Consider the following 24770-nt stretch of genomic DNA (forward strand, 5'->3'; position numbering starts at 1 on the left):
ATTCAATTCATTTTATGATGGGTCTCATAAGTAGCAAGGAACATTATTTACCTCTTCTGGTGCTGATTTCCATGTTATATTTAATAAAGCACTGACCTTCTCGTCAGGGAGAACACAACCTAGGGAGATGCATAGAAACAATACAGAGGTGGATACAGAACTTTTTATTTATTTTTTTTTAACTGACATCTGGAGGGTGCTTCATACAAATAAGTAGAGTTTTTCTTTCTTTTCACTTCACACAGGAGCTGCTGGTAAACTAGATATTTTTCTTACAATCTTCGCCTGGTAGAAGGTACTGAGAAAGTCGAGTTGATTCCAGATGCCCTTTTCTGACCCAGTAAAGTATTATGGGTTCGTAGTCGTGACTTTTGGCCACATAAACTCAATGCTACTAGATTGGATTCTCTGATCTTGAAATGACCTGTGAACTTTTGGCCATAAGCCATTGTATTGATTGCCTCTTTCAAGAGTTGTCAGTGTATCCTGCTCAGTATGGCATGCGTGGGGCACGTATAAAATCTGTTGGACTTTATTTACCATCTAGGATGCGAAAGGGATTATGTTATGTTTTGCCACATTGATTCTGACTGCAGTAATGTTGTCTTGTGAAAAGAAATGGAAAATGTGTAAAAAAAATTTAGCTTATAAGACTGAGGTTGCTGTACTGGGCTAAGCAAATAAGCTCCACAAGCTGTTAGCAAACAGGCTGAGGGAAAGAAAAAACACAGGCCATCCAAGCTTTGTCTAATGAGAGTTTTATTGTATGTTATTCAGTGCAAGAAAATTCTCCAGTAGCATCCTGCCTCTGGAAGGTGTATCCGAGTCCACCGTAGTCCTCATTTTATAACTAGGTTGCTTTTGCAAGGAGAATAAGATGACCATCCCTTCCACCTGCAATGCTCTTTGTAGACTCCTTTCATCAGATGAAGTACAGAGGGCAAAATATGCTTTGAAATCAGGCAAAGCCTCTGACCTGGATGGGTTAAGTCTGTAAACAGCCAGACACTAAAGTGGGTGTAAATTTGCTATCTCTTTAACAAAAACTTCACCAGATGAGCAGATGTCTTCATTTTTGAAAGAACAGAAGAACCCATCAATTCCACAAAACTGTGGACCTCTCTGTTTATTTCCAGTTGAGATGAAATATTAGCAAAAATATTAGCATCTAGATTAGCAAATGTCATTCAGTGTCTAGTAGGGAATAATCATCAAGGGTTTTTATGGGATAGGCAAGGCATCCCAGGAATTCTAAGATATTTTTACAATATCCATCAGCTTAGTTGTTTGAATGATAAACCCAGGGTGGTGCTCTTCCATGGTATTTATAAGGCAGACATTTAACATACCCTTCAGTGGGACTTTTTGTGGCACGTTTTTCAATCCTTTATCTCCGAATTTTTTTTAAGGTAGTCTAAGGGGCTGTTTAATCGACTGGCATGAGTTATTACAAATAGTGCCCTCCCCCATCTTTGAACTTTACAGATGAATCTGACACGGATGTCCCCTATCCCTGATGCTGTTTGTCTAGCAGTAGAATTACTTAGCTTGTTTGTCCAACAGGAGCACTTAGGTTAACAGATCCTCAAGTACATTTAAACAAAGTGTTTACAGTGTTACAAGACGTGGCCACCTGTCCAGACTGAAGATTAACCTGCAAAAAGCTATCTTGTTTCCCCTAACCTCCCAGGGTTTACAAAAAAAATCTTACCAGCTAATGGAGTACAGTGGCAATAGACACAAGTATTTAGGAATTAGAATTACCCACACTTTCAGTAACATATATGTAGACAATCTTAATCCCTTAGTGGCCATTGCAGACACGTGCTTAACAAATAGTGTACACTGGATCTGTCATTTTTGGCAAAAATCTCAACAGTGTGGATGTTTTTACACCCCGGATATCTATTCCAAGCCTGTTGCATTCCACAGCTGGGGACCAACCCCCTTATCAGTAACCTTCAAAATCTCCTGTTTATGTTTTATTTATAATATTAAAAAAACCCTTGTATTGCACATTTAAAAGGTGATGGCCTATAGGAAGTTTGGAAATCGTGGTCTCCCGATCTTAAAAGATATGCCTCTGCTGCAGACTTAATCTGCTTTGTTGGCTAGAAGTCATCCCAGGCCAATTTAGTCCATGCCAGAGATTGCCCTAATTTTCACACAAAGCTAAGCACTTTCCACCTAAGACCAGAAGAAAAGTATGAGACCCAAGTAGTCTGAATTATATACTTGGCAGAGGTCTGACCCCAATAAATAGGAATGACCAGAAATGTTACCCCTATTTGATAGGCTATGAGAAGATGGGAATCCTGTATCGGTAACAATCTATTCCCTCAGAATCTTCATATGCTGTTGACTCTGGCTGAGGGTAGAACTCATTGGAATAATTGTAGTCTTCCATGGAGGCAGTACCGTTAATTAGTAAGCTTTATAAAGGGGCTGGTTTTGGATGCAAAATTAGAATGGATCTTGGACTTCAGATCGTAGGATACTGCTACCCAGACCACATTTGCGCTCAGTTCTCTACAATCTTATTAATAATTACAACCCACACCCATCTGAATATGATATGATAAACAGTGGTGGTCAATATTTAATGTAGACATTGACCATACTGTCTGGAATTATATTCTAATTATGAGTAAGAAATGGGCAGCTTTTGTTCTTCACCCCCTTCAAAAAGATTAATTTTTGGCAATTAATTCCCCAGCAACTTCTTCCCCCTTGTTTTGGAGTCATTTCCTGTTGGAAGTGTGGAGCAGATAGTGCTGATTATTTACGTCTGTTCTGGCTATTCTCTTACTGTCAGGCCATTTGGGTGAAAGCCTTCAAAGCCATTTCTTGGATATTAAGGAGACTGATCCCACCCTTTACAGACCTGTCCTTTTGGCTCCTGGGAATTCTACCTCAAGACTCTGTGCTGACAAAGTGAAAAATTAAGGGGATTCTGCACTCACAAACAACATTATCTGCCATTATGTTTAAATATTGGAAATAGCTAAACAGAGACATTACCCGACTCACGCAGAGTCTGTCATTGCTTAGTAAATTTTTGATAGTTATCTTGAGTGTAATGTACTCATTTTGCCTGGTATTTATGGTCTATCGAAGGCAACTGCTCTTTAACAATAACATTTTGTTTGTCAAAATAAATACAATTATATTTGTTAGAAAAACACAAATCGCTATATGTACAAATCAATCCTATGTGCCAAAGGTAGCTTCAGAAACGAGCATTAAACACTCCATCAACCTGCATGACTTTATCATACAGTGTAAAGAAACTTTTGCAAAATGACCAAAGACCTGAGAATTTTTTCCTTGCTCCCCACAAGTTGGGCCACGTAACAAAAGTGGCACTCTCTGGGTGGGTAGGTAGAATATTTACTTATGCTCTTTTGGATTTGACAACACCCCCATGATAGCAAATTTAGTAATCTTAAGGCATTGTAAATAGATCACAATGTAGCAAGATGCATAGGAAATTGGCTAAAAGACAGAGGCCTACGTGGTGTGAGTAGCAGCAGCTTCATCAGAGATTATGAAGGTGACCAATGGTATCCTACAGAACTCTGTGCTGGGACCACTTTTGACTTTCATGTACTTTTCTCATCTACAGATCATGAACCAAGACCTCTGGCTAACCAAGTTTGTAGATGACTGGGTGTCATTGTTAAGTCCTCTTCTGATACCAGAGCCCTTCCTCAAGAATTTACACTTGTATAAAATACCTGGTGTACTAAAATGTGCTCTAATTGTATGGTAAAGCGTGCAATATTATCTCATTTGGTAAACATTCACACGATCCAGCATAGACCGTCCCTGTGTTGGCTCCATCCTCAACATTCAAGGCTTTTGAGAAGACTTTGGCTGATGGTCATCTGTCTTATTGGATTTTATCCTTCTTAGAGACTGCCTGCTTCAGATCCTTGACCCATCCCTTACTCAAGGTGCACAGAACCCACCCCACCCCTGAAGAGCACAGAAACTGTAAGAAGAGACACTTGGACTTGGGAGTCTTACTAAGGACGCTGACCATGATGAAGGGGAAGGGTCTCCCCATATCTTCTCTGAGGACACCTAGTTTGGTGAGTTAATGGAAATGTTAAGACAGAGAGGGAATTTGGCCCACTGATTCCCCTTTCTCTGATGAGGAAGTGTTCTGCAGGGCTTTTGGAGGAGGCCTGTCTTCCTCCTAAGTGGTCCCTCCTACCAACAGGCTGATTGATGTGTTACAAATGGCTTCAGGAAGCTTTTTCTCTTGGAGCATTGAATTACCTATCTCTTATCCCCAGATTCCAGTTGGATTTAACTAATGAACTGTTACAGTCCCTCAGGAGACCTCAGACAACAGAGACAAAGTCCATGGAGGCTCAGCTGGTTACCTTGCGTATTGTTAATGTCACAATGAGGTACGTTTCTAATGCAGATGGGACATCTAGAGCATCAAATACTGGTGCTGCTATATGTCCTGCTTGGCAGCAACTGGGTGATTTCACTGACAAGTTTAAGGCACCTTTTCTTAGTGACCCTTTTGATGTGTTTTCTTTTTGGACCTAATGTAAAAGAAACTTTGAGTAAGAGGGTAAGACATTGTCTGCAGTTGGAGTTCACCTCTGTAATCTTCAAAGACTGATTTTCCAAGTATCGGAGCAGAGGAATACTGTGGTTCAGGCATTTCCAGCAGTGTGAAGCTGACTCCTCTTTTGAAAGGGTCTACAGAGCTGAAGCGAGAACCCTAGTGGACACTGCCCGAGAGGCAGAGGGGTTCCACAGAATCACCAGTTTAGAGGACCTTTCCCTGAAAAAAACTTTCAGCATTCTGGAAATCTTGCCTAATTGCTGTCCTCTGGAGGCAACTGGAGGATGTTTGTCTCTTTACCCAGGTACTTGATGACTATCATAAACGATTCATGGGTGAAGGCTACATGATTCCATTCAAATCTAAACCAGTCCCCCTTTTAAGTCCCTTCCAGATATAGCCCCCCCCACCTAACAAAGTAGGGTTACCTCAAGAAATTTCCTGGTTGCTCAACAAAAGTCCTACCAGACCACAAAGGATCCTTAATTTTTTTTTTTTCTTTCTTTCTTACTTTTCTTTCTTTCTTACTAACACAAAAAATTACATCTGGCTCATGTTTACCCCCAACAGTCTAATCACGTTTGTAAAAAATTGTTAAAAACTACTGTATTCAGTATGGTCACTGTACAGTCCATTCTTCCTGATGTAGGAGGTGGGACTGGATGTGCTCCATAGATTTTCAGGATGCCTATTATCATGTGAGGAGTTCTCTGCAGTCCAGAAGATCTCTACGAATCCTACAAATCTAATTGGAAGCCAGTCACTATCATTTCATAGCCCTGACATTTGATTTCACCACAGCCCTCCCACCTCCACCCCTGGTGTTTCCCAAATGTGTGGCAGTGGTGGCAGCACACCTTAGAATGCAGGGGTTCTAAGTGTTTCCATATTACAGTTGACTCCCCACTGCAAGAACGAGAGGTTGTTTGCCTTGATTATGTCAATCCTTGGGAATCTCTGAATTATAAAAAATCAAAATTGTATACCGCTCAGACATTAGATTTCATACAATATCATCTAGACACAGTTTTTCAAATTGCGAAACTACCATATGTAATGCTGACATCACTTTGCCAAAAGGTACAGGAAGTCAGTTCTACTTTGAACCCGACAGCATTTTGCTTACTGGAATCCATGGCCACCTCTGTAACCTTAGTATGTCATGCAAGATTTTTCATGAGGGCGGCCCCTCTTGACATGGTCTCTGCCATCAAATAAAGATATCTTCTTCTGTCATCATCTCATCTCTTGGTGGATAAGCTCCCCTCTAACGCAAGGGCATCCATTTATCTTTACTTTTTTTCATGGCTTCTGTAAGCATGAAAGCTTCCCTGCTGAGCTGGGTGGGCATCTTGAGGTGTAGGACAGTTCACAGTTCAGGGAATGTAAACTAGTCAGAGATTCCATCTTCATTTCCGTGTTCTGGAAATGAAGGCAGTCCTGTTAGTTGCAGGAACTTCAGGACTGCCTTTCCCAGGTAATTTCTATCCAGATGGATATCAGTTCAGTAGTCTGGTACATCAACAAATGGTGGGGGGGGGGGCCGTTATGTTGAGAGGTCATGAGGGTGTTGCAGTGGACAATATGTATCCATGCTTTTTTCATAGCAATACACAAACCAGGTCAGTTAAAATTTCTAGCAGACAGATCGACTCACTTTTCTTGTGCTTCACGAGTGGTCCCTCATCGAGTGAGTGCCAAAGGAGATGTTCCATTGTTGGGGCCAGGTTTACTGCAGTCCTTTTTCATTTCCTACCATCTAGAAGTGTAGCAGCAGCTACTTTGCCTTCTTGTCCATTTTTGGCCACCTGGTGGTTTTTATACTTGCCCCATAGTTACACTGATAATGAAGTTTCTACAGGAAGCTTTTTTGTGCCAGGCGAGAGTAACCTTCATTGCTCCTGTTTGGTCTCGACAAGTTTGATTTCCCTTCCTATGACCTCATCTTCTTTTATCTCCTTGGGGTCCTATATCTTCTGGATTTATTTTCACACCCGTGTGGTAAGCCTTACCTGCACATCAAGTTCCTTAGGCTAATTGCATGCGTTTTCCAATTCCAGTGATAGCCAAGGGTTCTTCTCCATGTTCTTGGGTGGTATGTATTCTAACTGCCTCTCAGAAACCTTCAACTGGACAGATTTACAAGAGCAAATAGAAATAATTTTCCACACAATCAGTTAAGGAATAGCCTTGACCCTCTCTCAGCCCTCCCCCCTGTCTTCTATTCTACATTTTTGGCAAGTCTCTTTCACTGTGGTGTCAGCTGTTCTACAATTAAAGCTCCATTAGCAGCTGTTTCCAACCACCGCATGGGTAAAAATAATTCCTCTACAGCATCTCTGAAAGTCTGTAAAGCAAAGTAAAGTGGGGACGGCACAGTGGTAGTGTTGTCGCCTCACAGTAAGAGATTCTCCAGTTTGATTCATGGCTGGGGTGCCTTCTGTGCGGAGTCTGCATGTCCTCCATGTGTTCATGTGGGTTTCCTCCTGGTGCTCTGGTTTCCTCCCATGGTACGAAGACATGCTTCTGAAGCATTTCTTCCCAGGCCTCTGCTGAAAATTGGCATTGTTCCAAGTCGGACTTTCCCGGTAAACAAATGTTAAATAAAAATAAAAAATAAATTTGCAAAGGAGACCTTTCTTTTGAGATTCCCTTTTAAAAACCCAGCTCCTCCATGTGATATTACCTTGATATTGCAAGCACTCAGACAGCCTCCCTTTGACCCTGCTTCTTTTGTAGGGTTAGTTTTCTTTCTAGAAAACATTGTTTTTGGTGTCTAACCTCGACCAGGCAAATTTCAAACTTCAGGCCTTGTCATACAAGTCTCTGTACTTGATATTCATCAGGGAACGGGGTCTGTTCTCAGACCTAATCCTAGTTTTATGCCTAAGGTAGCTGGAGTGTCGGCCTTCAACCAAGTTGTACGTCTGCATGTCATTTTGATCCAGGAGCACTAGTCTGATAATTATTTTATTAGAGTCTCTCATTACTTAGGTGAAGGCAAAGGGAATCAAATCTAGGGCTACCAGAGGAAGCCTGTTTGCAGCTCATATAACTGTCAGTCATGTTCATGTGGTTCTGTATCTAGCTATCACATGAACTATGAATTAAGTACAGATAATTGCATGTTGCATTAGATGTTGTCATGCTGTTGCAGAAGGCACAGTTCCTAAAGAAAAATCTGCAGAAACCGCATTAAGAAAACTATGACTACTTTCACAAAAAGTATGACGGTACTTATCTTATGTCCTATGCAGGAGGCTGCACCTCCTATTCCATTGAATCAACTGTGGGGGATACTTCATCTCTGAGGAGTAACCTACCAATGGCATTTGGCAATGAGCACTCATTAAGTGATGCAGAACAGCTGTTTATTCTGCAGTGAAAGCATTAGTGGCAGGTTGTTGCATTATAGCGAAACAAAGTACCCCCAGGCAGATAATTTTCAGTAGAGGGCACATTTTTACAGTTGTTTAATGTAGCAATATTGTAGTATAACACTACTGATTTATAAACAGTTGTGATATTTTGCATGGAGAGCATGTTTCCACTTCATCTTGTGTTTTTGCCAGACATAGTAGATGAACTATTAATTCCCCCATTAATTATGTAATTAGGAGTGTGAAGTTACTCGTATGTTAAAATTAGAAGTGTGCAAAGGATCCTGCATAACTACATGCTTTTGCTTGAAATGCATGCTTCATTCAGATGCAGCTACATTGCACACCAAGGTGTTACTTAGCTAGTTATGACATTTATTAACTGGTAGGTGGACTGGTCTTTTGACCATCTTCAACTGTGTAAAGAAACTCAATATGTACTTAATATACATAGCACGCACAGTGTTAAGTTTATTAAGCCTATTTGAGATGAGCAAACCATACAAATAGATCTGTCATGATTCATAAAAATGCAGAGTCTCCTCACAAATTAGGCAAGAATAAGATGGATTGTTATGCATCTGCGTTGGATGGAAGCATTGATGATTTTAAGCTGGGCTGTTACTAATTTTCATGTAGGAAGATATTCATATAGCCAAGGAAAGTTTGAGTTTTTTTTTTTTTCAGTAGTAGACTTCAAGAAAAAGGGTACTGGGGGCACTAGTAGAGAATAGGAAATATTGGTTGTGTTTAACTGAAGCCTGGGAGGACAGAAGTTGTGTAAGAGGAGTTTGTAGGTGGTAGTGGAAGAAAGGCAAGTGTGCCTTAAGTTGAGTGTGTGTTAGTTTTGGCAGGGAGTTGACACTTGGCTTCTGGAATGTGAGAGGTTTATGAAGATGAATATAGACCTCATTATTTATTTAGTTATTCATTCATTTTTTCCAGTTAACTAGCCTACAGCTGTTAGAGAAATGAGGGATGAAGACATTTTTATATGTGGAGTAACTTGTTTGTGGAAAGAACATCTTTAGAAATAGAGTAGGAGAGTTTAAGTTGGCATAGTATTTTCTCTTTGTGCTGAAAGTGAGGGAGGACTGGAGTCTAGTTACCCATGTTAAGATACATAAGTATCCATGTGTTAAAGTGGGATACCTTTGTGATTAATATTTGCAGTGAATGGTTGCTAACAATCTTTGGAGGATACTGAAGAGCATCATTTTGATTTTGATGGAATTTAAGGCAAGTTAAGTTGTGAAGAGATAGTTGTATGTACATGCAGAGTATTGCTGCAAGAGGTATTAGAGTGAATTTAGATTGCTTTGAAGCCCAAAGTTGTACGAGATAATTGGTGTAGAAAATTACTTTTGTGTTTGGACCTAGGTTAGTCTTGTGGGACAACAGAAGTAAATGAGGTTGGTGATTGCAGTGGCTCTCCAAACTTTTATCTGAAAAGGATAATTTGTAAAGGTAGTTGGAGAGTTATGTGAGAGTGCTCTGGTCTAAGTTTGTTGTTCTGGTTATGGAGTAGGAAAAAAGTGTTTCCACAGATGCAAAGGCTTATTTTAAGAGATTTATGAAAATGGTGATACTTTGTCCATATTCAGTAAATGGTGCCAGTAACAAGAAATAAAGTGGCAGAAATATTAAAGCTTGATTCAAAACCATGTTTTGGGGATAGGATGCAGTGTTAATTTAAGAAGTTAATTATTCATAAATCAGTTTTTCAAATATTTTCCCGTGGGTAGCACGATTGCTGTCAGTCTGTAGTGGTTCAGCTTTGCTGGATTGGGTATTTTTGGGACATGGACAGTGGTGGCACTTTTTTCCAGTAGATATTGTTCATAGGTGTTTACTAGGTTAACGACCATGAGGGCCTTTTTAAGCTAAGCAATGCATCCCAAATCTCTGACAAGTTCTGATACCCTTGATGTCTGTAAGCAGGGGCTTGGGAAATTAAACATTTACAAGCTAGGGCCTGGGAGATGAACAATTTGCAGGTTACCTGTGTCCATCAGAGACATAGGTGCCAAACCAGGGATGACTTTCCTGTTCCCCATATAATTGTCCAGGTTGTACTTAAATTGGGTTGGGGATGAACTGTGTGAGTAGACATGATCTGCCCTTGATGAAACCGAACTGGGTTGGATCCAGTGTCTCGAGGTTTACTGTATCATTTCCATGATAATTCTTTCCATGGCTTTGCATATATGGTCTGTAGTTTCCAGGATCTGTAGATGGCCCACCTTTGTACGCAGGGATGACTGTTGCTGTTCTCTATTCATGAGGCATGAAGCCTGTTTGGAGGCTATAGTTAACTAGCAGTTGCAGAGGCCCTGATAGGTCATTTTTTATGCTATTTAGAAGACATCCTGGGGTATTGTCTGGGTCTATTGATGCAGTGTTCCTGGCCTTAGAGAGACCATTAAGGACCTCTTCCCTAATGATAGCAGGGGAGTTGTATTTAATAGTATTTCCTCAGGGGGAGTTTGTGGGGGGGGGGAGGGGTAAAGTTGGAGCTGAATTTATCATTGAATGGAAAAAAGATTGACTATATAAGTGAGGAAGTGAGAAAAAGGAGGCAGATTTCTTAAATTCATATGCTGCAGTTATGGCAAAATATTTATTACATTTTTATTATATTAAATCTTGTTTTCTGGCTTTCCCCTAGTTGAGGACAAAGTGAAAGATCAGCTTGAAGCTGCAAAACCTGGACCTGTAATTGAAGAAGTGGTATGTTGTCCCCCACCCCCAACAGCATCTAGTTAGCTCCAGAATTCTTTCAATTATATTAAGTTCATTTCTTTATCTTTTTTTTTTTCTTTTTTTTTTAGGACTTGGCAAACCTTGCACCAAGAAAACCTGACTGGTAAGTACTTTACATTGCATGCGGTTCAGAGCCACGTGGTGAGTGCAGTAGTAATGCTGCATCAGAGTTTAGCAAATAAATGTCTTTTGCTTGCTTACTGATGTGGCTTCTAGCAGGTAACAGGTTAATTTGTACATAAAAATGATAACCATGGTATTGACATTCCCAAAGACCTGCACTGAAGTCTTAGAATAGTACTTTTCATCTAGAAGTTTATGAAAAGCCATGAGGAGTTTGGGTCCTCTCTCTCTGTCTCTCTCTCTCTCTCTCTTTTTAAGACACTGGGATTCAAAGGGTGATTAACTTTTGTATACTACTATTTTGCATTTTTTTTCTTCTGTTAGTAACTAATTAGTAGGAATTGGGTACCTGCATGCAACCCTGCATCATAGTCAGAATACAGCCTTACTAAGGGCTAAAATTAGGTTGGAGCCTAGCCACCCAGGAGGCAAGTCCATTAGTAAAATGGTCTTCCGGGTGTCACTTGCTGAGCATATGCTTGCTTGGTGAGTACATGATTCTTCAGAGGCAAACCGTTAGCTCTTCAAGGTGTTAGGGTTACTGAGGGCATCCGGCCTGATCACTCAGAATAAGGTCAGGGGCATTTGGGATTAGGGATTCCTTTCCCCGTGTCTCCCCCCCTAGACTTGACATTGTTGCCACACCATGACATATTGTAGTACAAGTGGCTGAAGACCTAGAAGGCCGACAAACATTTGATGCCTGGTGAGAGCTGGAGTCATGGATGGTGAAAACCACAGCTTGGGAAGTATAACTTGATGTTAACTCTGAGCTCATTGTTGAGTTCTATACGCTGTGTACTGCCTTAATAACCCCAAACACCCAGTATGGTACTTCAGTACATTCAGCCTTGTGTGAGTTTGCACTCAGAACTGGAAGATGGCAATACCGTCCTTTCAGGTTCATATAGGTATTTGGAAGACCTGGTATATTTTGTCTGAAATTCAGATAAGACACAAGATCCACAGACACACAGACACCCCTTCCTTTGGGGAAAACTTGAAGCTCATGAGGTTCTGTACATAATGAACTAGTGTCCCCAACCCTTCTTCTGGAAACTTCTAAATGAGTTTCTGGTTAAGTAATTGGAAAGGGACCCATGTTATCCCTCCCACTGAGCCTGTCATCAAAGAAGCTGTTCTTCCAGACTGGAAAAACCCTGACTGCTACTGCAGATCTTAAGAAGGGAGATGCATTTTACAAATGTCTAGCATCTGGAATTGAGCCAGTTCCCAAATTAATCTGTTCACCAACAAGGAAAATTCTGATGTTCATCGTGTTTCACTGTTGCAGTCACTGTTGCAGTCATGACTGTAGGGTTCTCCCCTGCCGGCAGGCAGCCCTCGGTCGGCCAGAATCCCAAAGTCTGGGTCCGGCATCGGCTGTTCAACCATGCTCCCTGACGTCAGAGCGCCAGGAGTATAAAGCTGACAGCCAACGCCATCTTCTCCAGTCTTTCTTGCCGTGCGGTGATAGCAGTTTGCAAGTGCCGGTTGGTTGACTCCTGACGAATTTTTCTATATACTTCGGTCCGAAGACTTTCTTCTCCACTCAAAGCTAAGTACCCCGTTGAAACTTTTCTTGCTCCACTCCGATGTCAGAAAAAGTTAATAATTGTATTTCATGTGGGAAGCAAATACCTCATAAGGATTTTCATTCTTACTGTATTCCTTGCTTAGGCCCTGACCACGACGTAGCTAGTTGTCGGTTTTGTGCTAGATTCAATCAACGTACAATTAAGCGAAGATACGATTTTGCTTTTCATTACTTCGGTAGGCGCTTTAACTACAAAATGTCGTCGGATACAGTTCCGGCTACCGGAGTTCACAAACGTTGCAAGGATAAAGACAGGCCTCCGAGGTCCAAATCTGATGATAGTGCACATGTGGAGCCAGCTTCAGGTTTGGCCGTCGTCAGTGAGGTGCTTTTGCAGCCCCTGTCATCAGCCATTTCAGAACCGATGGCCGAAACGGACTCTCATGAGGAGCCAACCAGGCCTTTAAATATTTCTGTTGCAGGACCTTCGGACAATGCTCCTTCGGATGGGTCCGGAGCCGCTGTGCAGGTACCAGCTTCCGAAGGGGTTTTCAGGCCTACTCAGCTTCTAGTAAAGGCAAAGACTCCTTCTAAACCAAAGACTTCAACACAGGCCTCTTCTGAACCGGCTCCCAAGTCACAGAAACAGTTACTCAAGATGGCGGAGGATTTACTTACTATGATTAGGGTTTCACATCCCCCTCCAGACAAAAGGCCAAGGCAGGATGTTTATTATGGTTCCTGTGATCAGGCTTCTGTCTCCTCAGTTTCTTCTTCTGATCAGGAATATTCTTTCCCCTCCTTATGAGGATTCTGATGCTGAAGAATCCATTCCTCCAGCTTCTCCTCCTGAGGATTTCTCTTTTGGGGAAACTTTGCATGAAATGAGGGAACATTTCACCTGGGAGGGACAGGAGTATTTGGAATCCAAGAAAAGACTGAGGGATTTTCTTCTTCTTCCCCAACATAGACCCCTGGCTATTCCTCCTGTTTTGGATATTGTGGATGATGCCTTTTCGGAGGCTAACTTAACCCCTGACTCTTTTCCTCCTGCTCCTGTTAAGCCTGATAGATATTACAGGGTTCCTGATTCCCATCAGTTTTTATACAAGAACCCTACTGCTGACCCTGAAACCATTTCTCAGGGTCCTAAGGGAGTTAAGGCCGCTTCTGCCAAAAATCCCATTCCTACTGAAAAGGATTCTCGATCCTTAGAAAGATGGGGCAAAAGGTGTACACTTCTGCTACTTTGTCCATTAGGGCTTTATATGCTTAAATACCAACAATTTCTCTTGTCTGTCTTAAAACAAAAGTTTACTTCCATTTCTGCTTGTGCAGATGATAAGGAATTACATGACTTATTGCATGCCACTGAACAGGTTGGGAAGCATGGTTTACACTGTGGATTTGATGCCTTGGAGGCTTCTTGTAGGGCTGCAGCCTCTGGCACAGTCATTAGAAGACATGCATGGCTAAAGGAACAAAATTTACCTGAACAACTAAAGGCTAAATTATTGGATGCTCCTGTTCAGCATAATGTTTTGTTTGGATCTAAAGCTGAAGAGGTGATTAAAAAGATGGAGGACAAGGCGAAATCCATGCAAACAGTTAAAGATTTCTTACAAGTACAGCCACCTAGATTTAGCAGGAATTGGCCTTCAAAAAATTGGTCCTTTCCCTCTTCAGACAAGCCTCAGAGGGGTAGATATAGACACTCTAGAGGGAGGCCTCAAACACAAGCTGCTTATAGATCAAGACAGTGGACTGCTTCCACCCCTAGGGGAGGAGAGGACAGGTCACAATCTCAAAGGAAACAAACTCGATGTTGGGATACAGGAACGTCTTGCCTGGAAGCCCCTCTTGGAGGAAAACTCTCTTTTTTATCAAAATTGGACTCAAATAACCCAAGACAAATGGGTTTTGGATGTGATTTTAAGAGGTTACAAATTCCATTTTCATACCTTGCCAAGGCCAAGCGGATGGCCAGACCTTACAAAACATCAGTGGGCAGAGGCCTTAAACCAGGTGGAAGCTCTTTTGGCAATGAATGCCATAGAACTGGTTCCTCTTTCAGAGATGGGAAAAGGTTTTTACTCAAGGCTCTTTCTAGTCCCAAGGAAGCAAAACTCATGGAGACCCATTCTGGATCTGTCGGTCTTGAACACCTTTCTAGAGATTCCAAAATTCAAGATGCTTACTCTACAGCAGCTACTTCCAATGCTGTCCAAAGGTGCATGGATGGTAACTTTGGATTTAAAGGAGGCATATTTACACATTCCCATCAGGCAGGATCGCAGAAAATACCTCAGGTTCAAGGCCGGATCGAGGCACTTTCAATTCTCTGCTGCCCTTTGGATTGTCTACTGCCCAGGGTCTTCACCAAATGCCTGGCTCCAGTAGTAGCTTACTGCAGACTCAAGGGAATTCAAATTTACCCTTATCTGGACGATTGTCTAATTCAGGCAGACAGCAAGGATGTCTTACTCCAGCATCTAGAATTTGTACAGAACCTCCTCAAGTTCCTGGGATTCTCTGTAAACATAAAAAAGTCAAATTTGACACCATCACAACAGATAACTTTTCTGGGTGCACTTCTAAACACTACAACCCAGATGGCATTTCTGACATCCGAAAAACAATTACAGCTGGATTCAACTTTCAAAACCTTGGCAACTCTAACTCAACTATCTGCAAGGAAATTCCTGCAGGCTTTGGGTTACATGGCCTCCTGCATCCTTCTTGTACCATATGCAAGACTACACACGAGGAAAATACAGTGGTACCTAAAAAGTGTATGGTCTCAGCATTGCCACAGTTTAGACATACTGATCTCCGTCCTTCCTTGCCTTCAAAAGGAATTTCTTTGGTGGTCCAGGGCTTGTGCACTAAACAAAGGGAAACCCTTTCATCTGCCTCCTGCCACTCAGATTCTAACCACGGACGCCTCAGATTATGCTTGGGGAGCCCATTTTCAGGGCAATTGTCTGCAGGACCTTTGGACAAAGGATCAGAAGCACCTGCATATCAACTTAAAGGAAATGTTAGCCGTTCAGAAAGCTTTATTGGCCTTCAGGAATCTTTTACAACCAGGACAACTACTAATACGGACAGACAACACCACAGTTATGTGGTACATAAACAAGCAAGGGGGATCTCATTCCTACCCCCTATGCAGACTAGCCATGGATCTATGGAACACAGCTCTAGCTTACAATCTGGACCTTCAAGCTCAGTTTCTACCAGGGAAACAAAACCTCCTGGCAGACAGTCTGAGCAGAAACCTTTCAGATCCACATGAGTGGATGCTGGACACCAAAATATTCAGGATGATAACAGCAGTCTGGGGATGCCCTCACATAGACCTCTTTGCATCCCATCTCAATCATCATTACAGAATTTTTGCACCAGGACTTTCCACAGAAAAGCTTGGAAAGTGGATGCCCTGTCCTTCAGTTGGAGGAACCTCTCTGGATATGCCTTTCCGCCACTTCCTCTTCTTCCACGGGTTTTATTGAAGATAAAATAGGACAAGCCCAAGATGATAATCTTGCTGGCTCCAAATTGGCCTCGGCAGTTTTGGTATCCAACTCTAAAAAACCTATGTCTGGAGCCCCCTTGGGTTTTACCTCCGTCTCCGAACCTTCTGTCCCAGCATCAGGGTCAGGTTCTACACTCTCATGTCAGAACTCTCAGCCTTGTGGCCTGGTTAATCCAGGGCCTTTGATTTCTTCTTTACTGCCCAAGCAGATTATGGATGTCATTTTAGAAGCCAGACGTCCTAGCACTAGAAAATCTTATGCAGGAAAATGGAAAAGATTTTGTTCCTGGATGCAGGCTCAGGATTCTGATCCTCTTCTTCCTAACATTACTTTAATTTTACTTTGCTTGACAGATCTCTTACATAAGGGTCTCTCTTTTTCTTCCATTAAGATACATGCCTCTGCTATTTCTGCTCATTATAATACGGACCCTCCAATCTTTTCTCACCAGCTCATGTGACAGTTTCTCAGAGGAGCTAAGAACTTAAGACCTCCTAGATCTCCTCCCATTCCTGCTTGGGATCTCAACTATGTTTTGGAGAAACTAACCTTGCCTCCCTTTGAGCCTGCTGCCTCTTCTGACATCAAGTTTTTATCTTGGAAGACAGCTATCCTGTTAGCCCTAACCTCTGCCAGGAGAGTTTCAGAGTTACAAGCTCTTATGGCTGTGGAACCTTATATTATTTTTCATCAAGACAGGGTATCTCTGAGGACAAATCCTACCTTCATGCCGAAGGTGGTTTCCAAAGTGGCTTTAAATAAAACTATCCACTTGCCAACCTTTTTCCCCTCTCCTCAAAATAAAGGGGAAAGGATCTTACATTCCTTGGATGTACACAGACAACTACGTTTTTACCTGAACAGAACCAAGGACATCAGAAAATCAGAACAATTGTTTGTTTCTTATGCTTCAAGTTCCCAAGGTAAAGCCATTTCAAAACAGACCATTTCTAAATGGATTGCTCATGGAATCAGATTTTGTTATTCTCACCATGGAAAGCAAATCCCAGGGAGTATGGACTCATTCCACCAGAGCTGCTGCCACTTCTGCGGCCTTCCTCAGGGGAGTTCCTACCAAGGACATTTTGGAAGCTGCAACTTGGAGTTCAGTGCATACTTTTTCTAAGCACTACAATCTACCTCTCTACTCTAAGTCTAGGGCAGGCTTTGCCTCTGCAGTCTTGCAGGGCCTTTTAGCCGCCCCTTCCTCTTTATGACCACCTCCCTTTCTTTCAGCTTTGGGATTCTACCCTACAGTCATGACTGCAACAGTGAAACATGATTAACATAGTACAGTTGTGTACACCTACCATAAATGTAGATGTTCGAGTGTCTTCACTGTTGCTGTCTGGGTTTCCCTCCCTCCTGTCCCCTCTTATTTTTACTTTTGTGTATTTCCTTTTTTCACCATTCTTCTGAGGTGTATTTGCAAAGGTTATGGGACCTTTTTCATTTTGGGACTCCTGACATCTGGGGCAAGAAAAACTGGAGAAGATGGCGTCAGCTTTATACTCCTGGCGCTCTGACGTCAGGGAGCATGGTTGAACAGCCGACGCCGGACCCAGACTTTGGGATTCTGGCCGACCGAGGGCTGCCTACCGGCAGGGGAGAACCCTACAGTCATGACTGCAACAGTGAAGACACTCGAACATCTACATTTATGGTAGGTGTACACAACTGTACTTTCTCTCCCTGTTTTACTATGTGTAATAGGGCAGTCAGGAAGTAACAGTGAATGCATTTTCCATCCTTTTGGTGCTGCAGATTCCTGCACTACTTTGTACCATTCCTTCTGATCTTGCGCTTCATTTCACAGTTTAGAGAACAAAGAAGAAATCTAATTATATCATCACCTCATCTTGGCTAGGGCTTGCATAGTATCAGGCTATCATGTTCCTGGGAATACAATAAACCCTTCAAATGTCTCTGTGGCATGGAGGGATAAAGTCCTCACTGTGCCCCAGATAACTCATGTTACAGGGGGAGGTGCAGTCAGTGTCAGGGCCCATCGCGGCATCCTAGATTCACTACAGTAAGCAGCATTAAGTGCCCGGTGAGCTTCGTGCTGAGAAACAGTGACCCACATCATCAGGAGGTTGCATTTTTGTGGAGGTGCACTGCTCCTGCTGATGGCAGTAATTGCAGAGCTCGCAAGGCTGTCGTGGGTGGTGGGAGTTAGGACACACTTCCTGGCAGCAGTATCACACTGCGCCAACATCCCATATCTTCTCACCAGACCGAGACATGGTTTGAGTTGAACCGAGGTGGGGGGGAGCAGCCTGGTAGACCCAGTAAATGAGAACAGCTAGTGGTAGTTGGTTTGGTGTTGAGAGAGAGAATAAAAAAAAAAGGAACACTTCAGGAGTGTCTTTCTCTGTGCAGATCCCAGCTGATGTTCTTCGTGTTTCACTGTTGCAGTCATTACAATTGGGTTATCCTGATGGCAGGCTACCCTTAGTCGGCCTGAATTCCAAAGTCTAGGTCCGGTGTCAGCTGCTGTCGCCTCTTCGCTGACATCAGTGCGCCAGGGGTATAAAAGATGCAGCCGACGCCATTTTCTTCAGTCTTTCTTGCCGCGCGGTGCCCGAAGCTAAAGCAGTTCGCAAGTGCCGGTCTGCCGACCCCTGAGATTTTCGTGTTCGAATTTCAGATCCGAAGTCTTCACTAAAAGCTAAGTACCCCATTGGGGAAACTTTTTTCTTGCTCCAGACCGATGTCAGAAAAAGTTAATAATTGTATTTCTTGTGGGAAGCAAATACCTCATAAGGACTTTCATTCTTACTGTACTCCTTGCCTAGGCCCTGACCACAACGTTGCTACTTGTCGGTTTTGTGCTAGATTTAACCAACGCACTATTAAGCGTCGGTACGATTTTGCATTCCACTATTTTGGCAGAAGATTTAACTATACAATGTCGTCTGATAGCCATTCGACTACCGGAATTCACAAGAAACGCAAGGAAAAGGACAGGCATCCGAGGTACAAAACAGACGACGAGGCTTCTTCTAAGCCAGTCACCAGTTCTCAGTGAGGTGCCTTCACAGCCCTGATGACCGCTACTTTAGACTCGCAGGCCCCTACCGACACCCACGTGGAGTCGACCAGGCCGCTAGAAGCTCAAGGTATTGGACCTTCATAAACTATTCCCTCAGAGATGGGGCCGGAGCCACTGAGCAGGCATCGGCTTTTGACTGTGTTTTCAGACCTACTCGGTTATATGTTAAAACGACTTCAGCTTCAAATGCAAAGGCTAAAGCACCTTTAAAGACAAAGAAACAAGTACAACAGCCTCATGGACAGGCCTCCATGCCTAAAAAACAGATGCTCAAAATGGCCGAAGACCTAATTACTTTGATCAGGGGTTCCCATCCCCCTCCTGATAAGAGGCCTAGGCAAGAGACAGAATATGAATCTTCAGATTAGGTTTCCATTTCATCTGATTCCTCTTCTGATCAGGAATACTCTCTTCCTCCCTATGAGGATTCTGATGCTGAAGAATCAATCCCTTCAGCCTCTCCTCCTGAGGATTATTCTTTTGGGGAAACTTTACATATTATGAGGGAGCATTTCCACTGGGAGAGCCAAGATTATTTAGAATCTAAGAAAAGGCTCGGAGACTTCCTTTTACTACCACAACACAGGCCCCTAGCTATTCCTCCTGTGTTAGACATTGTAGATGATGTATTTTCAGAGTCCAGTCTGACCCCTGACTCCTTACCTCCAGCTCCTGTTAAGCCGGACAGGTACTACAGGGTTCCTGATTCTCATAAATTCCTTTTCAAAAACCTTGCTGCTGACCCAGAAACTATCTCTCAGGGTCCCAAAGGGGTCAAGGCTTCCACTGCAAAAAACCCTACTCCCTCTGACAGGGATTCTAGGGCACTGGACAGATGGGGAAAAAAGATTTACACTTCAGCTACCCTGGCTATAAGGGCTTTAAATTGTCAGTTTCATATGCTCAAATATCAGCAATATATTATGTCACTGCTTAAACAGAAAATGTTGATAAATTCTGAATGTGCAGAAAACAAAGAAATGCAGAAATTATTGCATGCAGCTGAACAAGTTGGAAAGCATACTTTGCAATGTGGTTTTGATTCTCTGGAGGCCTCCTGCAGGGCCGCAGTTACAGGTTCTGTCATTAGGAGACATGCTTGGTTAAAGGAACAAAATCTACCTGATCATGTTAAAGCAAAATTATTAGATGCTCCATTACAGCATGATGCTTTGTTTGGTGTTAAAGCAGAAGAAGTGTTGAAGAAAATGGAGGGCAAAGCTAAATCTATGCACAGTCAAGGATTTCTTACAGGTACAGCCACCAAGATTTAGCAGACACTGGCCTACAAAAAATTGGTCCTTTCCAGTGTCAGACAGGCCACAAAGGGGCAGATACAGACACCCTAGAGGCAGATCCCAGCCCCAAGTTTCGTACAGGTCTAAACAATGGGGTGCTTCTACCTCCAAAACTGGAGAAGACAAATCACAGCCATACAGGAAACAGTCCCAATGACTTCCCCCTGCCTGCACCAAGCACTTATCTTCTGGCAGCACCTTTAGGGGGAAAACTAGCACTTTTTTCACAAAATTGGCACATAATAACCCAGGACAAATGGGTCTTAAACATAGTGTCACAAGGCTACAAGTTTCACTTCCATACCCTGCCAAGGGCAAACGGTTGGCCAGAGCTGACAAAACATCAATGGGCAGAGGCACAAAAATAAGTCTCATCCCTCATGGACATAAGGGCCATTCAACAAGTACCGGAGCAAGAGCAGGGACAAGGATTTTATTCAAGACTGTTCTTGCTACCCAGAAAGGACAAAGCCTGGAGACCTATACTGGACCTATCTATTCTAAACACATATCTGGATATTCCAAAATTCAAAATGTTGACTCTACAGCAGCTTCTGCCCATGTTGGGCAAGAAGGCTTGGCTTGTGACTTTAGATAAAAAAGAGGCATACCTGCATGTCCCAGTCAGACAAACATGCAGAAGATACCTCAGATTCAAAGCTGGCTCAGTGCACTACCAATTCTCTGCACTGCCCTTTGGCTTATCTACTGCGCCAAGGGTCTTCACAAAGTGCCTGGCACCAGTAATTGCATTCTGCAGACAGAGGAATACAAATATATCCTTACTTGGACGACTGCCTCATTCAAGCAGAGAACAAGGACATTCTACTACAGCATCTGGCGTTTGTAAAGAGATTACTACCATGCTTAGGGTACACAGTCAACGAACAGAAATCAAAACTAGTACCCTCTCAAGAGATAATATTCCTGGGTGCAAGCTTAAATACAACTGCCCAGATGGCTTATCTCATGCCAGACAAACAAATGCAACTGACTACCTATTTCAAACAGTTGACAACAAAGGCCCAGTTATCTGCAAAAAAAAATTTGCAGGCTTTGGGCTTCATGGCATCCTGCATTCTACTAATTCCATATGCAAGACTGCATATGAGGAAACTTCAATGGTACCTAAAAAGTGTTTGGACTCAACATTGCCCCAGCCTGGAAACAATAGTTACTCTCATTCCCTGCCTGCAACAGGAGTTTTGATGTGGGCGAAGGCCTGTCACCAGAACAAGGGACAGCCATTCACTCTACCCCCAGCCACACAGACATTAACAACGGATGCATCGGATTATGCCTGGGGAGCCCACATGGCAGGAAAATGTATTCAAGGCACATGGGCCACAAACCAAATGTATCTACATATCGATCAAAAAGAGATGCTAGCTGTTCAAAATGCCCTGACAGCCTTCAAGGACCTACTTCATCCGGGACAACTACTGATAAAGACAGACAACACCATGGTCATGTGGTATATAAACAAGCAGGGAGGCACTCATTCTTACCCCCTTTGCAGACTAGCCATGACTTTGTGGGACACAGCATTTACTTACCAGGCACAATTCCTGCCAGGAAAGATAAATACTCTGGCAGACGAACTAAGCAGAAACCTCATGGATCCCCACGAGTGGAAATTGGATCCACAAGTCTTCAGCATGATAACAAGGAAATGGAGATGCTTGGACATGGATCTATTTGCCTCACCTCACAACTGCCAACTAAAGAGATTCTGCACAAGGACTTATCACAGACAAGCATGGAAAGTGGATGCCCTATCTTTCAGCTGGAAAATCTTAACAGTATATGCCTTTCCTCCTATGCCTCTCCTCCCCAAGGTACTCCTAAAGGTCAGACAGGAGAAGCCAAAAATGATACTGATTGCCCCAGACTGGCCATGCCAGTACTGGTATCCAATCCTAAGGAACTTGTCTCAATGCCCAGCCTGGACCTTACCTCAAGTGCCTCATCTACTGTCCCAGCAGAACAATCAGATCCTGCACAGCCAACTCAAGACCTTAAATCTGGCAGCATGGCGGATAATGTAGTCATACAAAACACACCTCTCACTAAAGCAGTGATGGATGTCATTTTGGAGGCAAGGCCTAGTACTAGAAAATCCTATGCTGGAAAATGGAAGAGATTCTGTGCTTGGAACCAGGCACAAGGAATTGACACAGCTGTACCAAATATTCCTCATATTTTGCAATACTTGACTGAGATGCTGGATAAAGGCCTATACTTTTCATCTATAAAAATTCATGCCTCTGCCATTTCAGCTCATTACAATGCAGAGCCACCAGTCTTTTCTCATCCTTTATTAAGGCTTTACCTCAGAGGAGCCAAACATTTAAGGCCTCCAAGGAGATACCTGCATGGGACCTCAATTATGTCTTGGAAAAACTCACCCTGCCTCCTTTTGAGCCAGCCGCTACAGCTGATATAAAGTTTTTATCTTGGAAAATAGCTCTTCTCCTAGCAATAACTTCTGAAAGACGAGTCTCAGAGCTACAGGCACTCATGGCTGTGGAATCTTTTATCCAGACAGGGTTTCTCTGAGGACAAACCCGACATTTATGCCTAAGGTAGTGTCCAGTGTGGCCCTTAACCAAACTATTCATCTGCCTACCTTTTATCCAAAGCCACAGAATAAGGGGGAGAGAATTCTGCATTCTTTGGACATACACAGACAGCTACGCTTCTATTTGAACAGAACCAAAGCTTTCAGAAAGACAGAGCAATTACTAGTGGCATATGCTGCAGGATCACAAGGAAAGGTGATCTCAAAGCAGACTATTTCAAAGTGGAAAGGCCACTGCATTCGTTTCTGCTATTCACAACATGGCAAGCCAGTACCTAAGGGCATTAGGTCACATTCAACCAGAGCAGCAGCCACTTCAGCAGCCTTCCTCAGGGGAGTACCAACCAAAGACATTTTAAAGGCTGCTACTTGGAGTTCAGTGCACACCTTCACAAAGCACTATCACTTACCACTCTACTCTAAATCCAGGGCAGGCTTTGCCACTACAGTTCTGCTGGTCCTAATAGCCGCTCCTAATGCTATTTAGCTCCAGCCTCCCAACCTTAGCTTTGGGATTCAACCCAATTGTAATGACTGCAACAGTGAAACACAAAGAACATAGTACAGTTGTGTACACTTACTATAAATGTAGATGTTCGAGTGTATTCACTGTTGCAGTCCAGGTTACCCAAAGCCATCCCCCATTTCTTTGCTGGAACTTATCTATACTTCTCTATTCTATACAACCTGTGTGGTGTATTTGCTTGTAGATGATGGCAAAATATATACTTTGGTGCATGCATGTTTTATTGACATATTTTTAGCCTACCCTTTTGGGGGCACCTGACATCTGGGGCAAGAAAAACTGAAGAAAATGGTGTCGGCTGCATCTTTTATACCCCTGGCACACTGACTTCAGGGAAGAGGTGACAGCAGCTGATGCCAGACCTAGACTTTGGAATTCAGGCCGACTGAGGGTAGCCTCCCAGCAGGATCACCCAGTTGTAATGACTGCAACAGTGAATACACTCTAACATCTACATTTATGGTAAGTGTACACAAACTGTACTTTACTTTTCTTGCAAGAGGGCTGGGTGCAGCACTTGAAGGCATTGTTTCTTATCTTTCTGGAACTTAACCTTCATCATACCTGTGTTGTACAGATGTCTGAGATTTCTTCTGTGCAGTTTACCATCTTCCTTGCAAGCTAAGTAGGATCTTCATTCACTTGCTTTTCCACCTGCTTCAGCTTCATGTTATTCATGTTATAGACGTTCCCTTGGATTTTGTATTCTTTCTTTATCTCCAGTCTGTAAGTGTGGCTAGTCTTCTGCAGCTTGTCATAAATTAATATGTATGTTATGTCTTATAAATTCTTCTGATTTGCTCTGGCTGCCTTTCCTTCATATCAAATACCTTCAGTAAAATGGCAGGATGAAAAACTGGAAAAGAGCACACATTCCTTAACCCTTATTACCATGAAACAGTTGGTGTAGCTAAGGGCCATTCTACCCCCATTGCAGCACTAATTAACTGCTTAAAGTTCTTATTGTAAAAATCAAATATTGTTCTATAACAATAAAAATATGGTGTTTATTTCTACAGTAATAGTGTCTTGCTTGTTAGACAATCTGGCAGGCACATTTACTTTTTGAGGAAGGCAGCTGTCATTTGGATCAACTGTACAATCTAGATTTCATCTCGTTGTTTCAGATAGCAATATTTGGTTAAAACAAATCCTCCAACATTAGTATAAATGACAGGAGGCACTTTAAATTGTGAAGTGGTGTCATTGAAGTCTGATTTTAAAAAGAAGACTTATAACATCAGCTAGTAACTTATTTTAGTGATTCTTGTAGGTTCATGGATAAGTACTAGGCAGTCTAAAGACCATTACAAGCCTAAGCAATAAACCGTATTCAAAAGTTTTTATTTATATTTATTTATTTAACATTTGTTGACTGAG

The 24770-nt window shown here is 42.5% G+C and overlaps 1 protein-coding gene across 2 annotated transcripts in view; it reads left to right on the forward strand.

The window, feature by feature from the left end:
* The window catches only part of CCDC12 (coiled-coil domain containing 12), a 405317-nt gene that overhangs the window by 359814 nt on the left and 20733 nt on the right, over positions 1-24770 (forward strand). For both annotated transcript variants that reach the window (XM_044066004.1, XM_044066006.1), the window contains exons 4-5: positions 10637-10698; positions 10800-10834. In XM_044066004.1, the coding sequence (XP_043921939.1) occupies positions 10637-10698; positions 10800-10834 (97 nt within the window). The remainder of the gene's footprint in view (positions 1-10636; positions 10699-10799; positions 10835-24770) is intronic.

The sequence above is a fragment of the Protopterus annectens genome, chromosome 3.part0 (assembly GCF_019279795.1).
Source record: "Protopterus annectens isolate FY-2018-M chromosome 3.part0, PAN1.0, whole genome shotgun sequence".
NCBI classification, from domain to species: domain Eukaryota; kingdom Metazoa; phylum Chordata; order Ceratodontiformes; family Protopteridae; genus Protopterus; species Protopterus annectens.